This window comes from Sander vitreus, chromosome 5, assembly GCF_031162955.1.
Source record: "Sander vitreus isolate 19-12246 chromosome 5, sanVit1, whole genome shotgun sequence".
Taxonomy (NCBI): domain Eukaryota; kingdom Metazoa; phylum Chordata; class Actinopteri; order Perciformes; family Percidae; genus Sander; species Sander vitreus.
This window is the reverse complement of record NC_135859.1, coordinates 22,430,494-22,436,854: the sequence shown is the minus strand read 5'-3', so window position 1 is coordinate 22,436,854 and position 6,361 is coordinate 22,430,494. Positions and strand designations below refer to the sequence as shown.

Genomic DNA, 6,361 nt, shown 5'->3' with positions numbered 1-6,361 from the left:
CTAATAGCTTAAGTTTTTGTAAATGGTTTAAAGTTTGATTGGTGTCTGTAGGTGAAAGTATGAAGTAGGAGTAGCATTTTGAAGTGGAAGATGATTTGAAGCCTGCTCTCATTAACTTTAATTGTAAAAAGAATGTTTTTAAAAAGCTTAATATTTAAAAAATTATAAATAGCAGAACAAATGTTGAAGAACATCCATCATGTGCAGTTTCTGTATCTTGGGGGATACAGTCATTTAACAGGCTGTAGGGGGAGGAGCTATGGGGGTTGCATGTTATGTTATGTATGTGGCTGCAGTTGATGAGAAACACTGATGGGGTGATGGGTCATGTAATCAGGTCATGTGACTTTATGCCAACATTCCAAACATTTGTATCAAAATCCAAAATGGCAGCATATGTGGACAAAAACACTGCCGATGAGGTAAGTGTTATAGTTTTCACGATTATGATATTTTAGAGTGATTTTGTTTTAGAAAATAGTTTTTTAAGGATAGTTTTACATGTTCTTGTGGATATTTTTAAAATTATCTTCTCACAACTTTGATAATCAGGCATTAAATGCCTGTATCCTGGGGGATACATTGCCCATATAAGGGTACTTAACAGGGCTGGTCACTCACAGATATACTTATGTTTTGAGGCCTGTTTTCTACAGATATTGAATAGAATAAAGGTGTGCAACATTGATTACTTTTTTATTTTACTCTCAAATGTGTATTATTGATGAATTCACCAGTGTACACATGTTTTCAGGGAATTTCTGTCAGCCGTTTCTGCAGTACAAGAAACAGCTTCCATTGCCCATAGAATATATTTGGTGTGGGGCACCACAGAGAAGATGGTAGAATTAAAAAAAATCGAACTATTTAAAAAGTTATGAAATGTTAAATGTATAGCCTACATGGGCAATGCATCTTGGGAGATAAAGTTCTGTTTTTTCCAATGTTTTCTAATGTTGTATGGATAACATGAAATAATGTAGCTAATTAATTGTTTATGAAATGTTTAAAAAGTTGGCATATGAACTATAATAAAAAGAATACAATGCAAAATGTTACCCTATATGGGCAATGTATCTCGGGAGATACAGAGTGTAACTTAGAAAATATAGAAAGATAATATTTTTGAAAAAAAACATGAACTTGTGTCATTTTAGTCTAGATACATTAAAAAATAGCAATCAATAATTTTTCCATCCCAATTTTTCCTGTGTATGCTGTTGAATCAGCATTCACACAAAAACACAATGCACCAAACAGGGCATCATTCTTCTGATAGTACATTGGCACTAGGATCATATTTCCTCATGGACAAAGAATGATCTTTGCTGGCGCTGCAGATAATTTCTTATTCTCCATCACTTGAGGGAAGAAAGGCATGGCCTTTATACCACCTTGAGACATGAATCAGCTCCTGTCAGTTCTGCTTTGGTTCTGGCGTGTTTCCAGGCTGGGATTGTTTAGTGTTCTTTTCAACTGAGGGTGACAGCAGACGTGGAGGAGCAGCAGTGTTTTCTGCAGCAGTGTTTTCTGCTGTTTGTCAATAAGCACATGAGGGGACAGGGTGTATAGAGCGTAACTGAAGGACCATAATGATGTAAATCAGCTTCTCAAATTTCCTCCGCTCTTGTAACAATGTTCATCAACTTATATGATCCTCTTACCCAACCATCACCACCTCTTCCTCGTAACATATCCAACAAAATAATTCTCATTTACAGTAAGAAAAGACTTGTTTCTAAGAGCTGAAGTCAGTGAGGCTATTCTCATTTGTACCGGATGTGTACAAATGAGCATGTGTATTATGTGTTCACACAGACGGTAAATACCACCCTCATTGTTTGTCCATTTACACATTTTATTAGGTAGAGCCGACTCTGGTGAGAGCAAAGAGGATCAAGTGGAGGACTTGTTCCACGCATAATAGTGGCTCTGCTACTGTACAATCACATTTTTCACACTTTAATTCAATTAATGTATTTTGTTCCCATATTCTGGAGGATTCTCTGACACTCTGTTTTTTAGGTGTCTCTATGATATGTTTGCCTAAGCCACTGCATTGCTTGTCCAAGCTTAATTGCAATGAATTGGGGCCTAAGATTGTGTTTATTGTTTCAGTAAAGAAGCTCTCTCGGCCAGGTCTTCTTCCTGAGACCCGGATTTTTTCCCCCCTCAGGCTCTCTGTTTCTATGTGTGTCTGGCATTAGCTATTTGACACATAACCAAGATCCAGAGGCTTTTTGTACACTTGGAAAAGTCTTAGTTTTCCGTAACCTTTTTCCAGAGTGTTAAACTTGTGTTTATTTGTCTATAAACTTTGGAGAAGCCTGTTCTTCTCAAGGCCATTTGTCTGTGCTAATGGAGGTCATGAGATGGTCTCACTAAACCATAGCAGGAAAAAAAAAAAAGAGTGTGAGAAACTTGGTGCTCAAATTATTAACTTCCGCTTTATATGGACAACATATGATGACAGGTCAAAGGTCATGGATAGTGTGGGCAATAATTTACAGCTGCATTACAAAATTTACAAATTTTTACATTACAATATAAACCGAACACAAAATAAAGTGCATCATTTAAAGATGGGATTATTCCTTTAGAGTTGTGATTTATCAAATAGAACCTTCTCCTAGGGAAGAATGTTTTATTACAAACAATATATTACACAACATTGATCATCTAGAACACAATTTTTCTCAAGCTGACAGGTGTGCTGAATTATCTTCATCCTAATACTCCATCCACATTAAGCAACATTTGTTCACTGATTTATACCACATTTTCTGTAAATTTGTTTAGTGTTTATTACCCTTATTGTATGATGGAAAAAGAAAGGTTTGTACAAAGAAGCACTGTACAATAGAGTTTGTTAAAGCCAATCTATACAATGGTAGAACACACGCCAGTGATTGCTTTCATTTACCATATTGACCACAAGCTTGTGACTCACTTATTCTAAACAACCGAGCCCCATCTACTTTACAGTAAAGATTTCCACAATGAAGTAACTGATATAAGGAAGGATAGCTTTTCCATCGCTGACACTTGCGTCATGAAAAAGTGGGTTGTCTCTGTTAGAACATCTGTTTTGGGCAAAATTAACCAAATCTGCTCACACAGTCAGAGATGGTCATCACTTGAGGTAGCTGGGTGCTGAAACAGAGAGCAACAGGACGATAAAGCTCAAAGCACTTCAAGATTATCTTTTTCTCTTTCTAGCTTCATGTGCCCGACTTCACAAGAAGAGTCATTTATTATTTTCATGTGCCTTCCCCCCATTTTTCTGAGGTTTAAAAGTTCACTTTTGGAAGAAGTCATTCAGTAGACAATCTACCCAAGCGAACTGAGAACTTTCTCCTAACTCAGAGATAAGTCAGATACATTTCTCCTCCACTGTCTCAGTGCTTAACGACACCTGAAGTGCTGGGTCTTTTGGGCATGGCAGAGCTGAAAGATCCCTATATACATTTGTCCCTTCTCTACTCTGAGCCTCAACGCTGCCCTGCTCAGACGAATAGAAAGCTTGTGAGTTTCTGACTGATGAAGGTCGTGAAACAGAGACTCTATCTGCTTCATGGCAGCTTTTGTTGTACATTTCACTTCCCTCTGGCAGGTAGAGGAAGGTCTGGGAGCTGCAGGTGAAGTCTTGCAGGTTTTGAGAAACCAGGGAGTGTGAGTCCCGGTTAGAGATGGCAGAGGAGAGTTGATGAGCATCTATACAGTGGAAGTTTTCCTGTCTCTGTTGCCTCCGTGCTCCCATCTTGCAAAATAAGCACTTAACTTTCTCAATGAGCTTGAGAAGAACAGCCTTGCGGAGCAGGATGTAGATCCAGGGGTCAAGAATGGGGTTGAAAGAGGCGAAGCGTATCGCTCGTAGATCAGGGTTTTTCTCCAACCTCAGCTCCACTGGAGTCTTATACAGCTGGTTCAAAAACACCTGAGCCTACAACGGAAGAAAGAAAACTAAGTAGATGGATAAATGTTTCAAAACACGTGCGAGAGTCCAGCTGTGGGTGTGTTCCTGAGAGGAAGATTGAGAAGCACAATAATAAAAACATGGAGCAGCAAAAGAGAAACATCAGGGCGAGAAAAGTAATTAAAAGCCAAATAACATTATGTTTGAACTTTTTTTTCTCTAATAATCCGCTTGGTTTGTATCAAATTCCATGTACAAAAATAAGTATTTCCGCGTAAAAGAGCCGTGCGTAAAAAGTGCGTGAGTGAGAGTAGAGATTAGTGGCTTAAAAGGGGCATGGAAAAAGTTGTTGAGTATAAAACCTCTAATGTTTTAACTTTGCTTTCTAATCATTCACTTGGATTTGGGTCAAAATGCTTGACCAAATTCCCTTTTATCTACAAAAAAACCGACATTTGTGCGTAAAATATCAGTGCGTAAAGGATAGAAATAGCTCACATAACGCGGAAAAAAAGAACTTACAACAAGTGGGATGGAGCAGATAAGCACCACTGCCGAAGTGCCTATTAGAAGAATGACCATCTGAATCTCTGCACCGGCCAGACGTCCAAAGCTGCGTCCTCTCCTCTGCGGGTCCACGTTGCGCCCCTGATCGGTTCCCAGCGACATCCTGCGTACGAAGCGCCGGTGCATCCGGATCAAAGCAACGCACACCAGCACGTTACAGATAACAGTGGCGAGAATAAGAATAGAGCTGAAACCCGCATACATATAGGAGTAAGCGGCATCGCTGGTCTTGTTGCTCCTCCACTCTAAAAAACACCAAGTTTGCGGGTATTGCTTCTTCACCTGTCCAAAGCCGCTAATCGGCAGGGCGCAGAAAAGCGCGTTTGAGATGTAGATAGCCAAAAGAGTCAAACCCGCCAGTTTTTGGTCCACATAGTCATTGTAGAAGTAAGCATGGTTTATAGCGACGTATCTCTCCACCGACATGGCACAGATGATACTGAGCCCCGCCAGAGAGAAGAAAAGCAAGGTGAATCCAAAGTACTGGCACAGCGGGTCCTCTCCGGGCCACGAGCCTTTCACGTAAGTGGCGATGGTGACCGGACTGGCCAGCAGTGTGCCCAGGAGGTCCGTGACGGCCAGTCCACACACCAGCGTGTAAAACGTGGTTTCTTTCTGTTCTTTGCGAGATTTACAAAGAACCACGATGGCGATGACATTCCCAACAACCCCGAAAATGAACATAATAGACGGAATGGTCGGGACCATGGTCTTCCCTGTCATGGATTCATTATTATTATTATTATTATTCATTGTTATGTCCTTCAAATGCCGTTCAACACGAGTGAAATAACTTTTCCTAACGCCAGTATTTCCAGTCCAGAGCAGGAGGATTATTTGCATTTGAAATAAGTCTAGGCGACATTGTCAATTCAGAAAAAAACAAACAGTTTGCACCTTATCTTACTACCAACTTCTAAAAAAAGTTATTCCCCTTGCAGTGCATCATGTGGCTGCTGTGGTTAGCGACAACTATCACATCCTCATCTAGACAGACTCAGACAGAAGCACATTTCACTCACCAGGACAGAGAGATAAAGGCAGGCAACAGGCACCAGTGACTTCAATTCAAATAAGGTTCTGCCTTCAAACTTCCTGCAGGGTTCAGTCCCTCCCCTCAATTTCACTTCACAGCCCTCAGCAGCTGTACAGTGGTGCAGGAAAGGCCTTGGACATACCTAAAGCACAACACATCTTGTGCAACACGGTTTAACAGAAGTAAAAAAAATATATATACAAAAGTAAGACCCTTGAAATTCTTAAAAAATGTAAATTTGTGATTTCAAAGTTACCACAAGAGCAAATTGATATTGTTTTTACATTATATTTTAATCATAGATGAGGCCTGAAACCCAGAGCAATTAATGGTCATAATAGAACAAAATGTAGAATAACCTAAAATAAAGTAATATTAACAATAACCTTTGCAGCAGCAATGTAAACAACAAAACATAAAAAAGATCATGTAGGGCAGTGGTTCCCAACCTTTTTTCCTTGGCGCCCCCCCTACTTATGTCTAAGAAACGCTGAACCCCGGAGGTTTGCCTACTAAGTAGCCTGCCTACAATTTTAAGCGAGAACAAAAATATATAGTTTTTATACAGACTTTTGTATACATTATATATTCTAGTGTATTATCATAATTTGTTTAACATGTGCAAATTTTTTTTTTTTACCTCAACCTCAAACCAGATAAAGACTTGTGCACCCCCTGTGATCTTTGCCGCCCTCCTGAGGGGTCCCCGGACCCCAGGTTGGGAACCACTGATGTAGGGCATGATATTACACTATATATATATAATTACAATTTATAATAAAAAGACATTCCTGCAGAATATTCCAATCTGCTGTAACACCCAAAGAAATAATTCAGTTAGA

General features: G+C 39.5%; 1 protein-coding gene across 1 annotated transcript; it reads right to left on the bottom strand.

Moving 5' to 3' along the window:
- Positions 1 to 2,428: 2,428 nt before the first annotated feature.
- ptger4a (prostaglandin E receptor 4 (subtype EP4) a) lies at positions 2,429 to 5,539 on the bottom strand. The gene is made up of 2 exons (XM_078251012.1): positions 4,439 to 5,539; positions 2,429 to 3,943 (listed from the first exon to the last, which is right to left on the bottom strand). Exons 1-2 carry the CDS (start codon positions 5,324 to 5,326, stop codon positions 3,374 to 3,376), a joined length of 1,458 nt encoding a protein of 485 aa, XP_078107138.1. The 5' UTR covers positions 5,327 to 5,539; the 3' UTR covers positions 2,429 to 3,373.
- Positions 5,540 to 6,361: the final 822 nt, after the last annotated feature.

What these genes read in the sequence shown, in the direction of transcription:
- ptger4a (XM_078251012.1), bottom strand. Translation starts at nt 5,326, where the DNA reads ATGCAAATAATCCTCCTGCTCTGGACTGGAAATACTGGCGTTAGGAAA. An exon ending in TCTGCTCCATCCCACTTGTT is followed by an intron (nt 3,944 to 4,438) that starts GTAAGTTCTTTT and finishes CTTCCGTTGTAG; the next exon opens with GCTCAGGTGTTTTTGAACCA.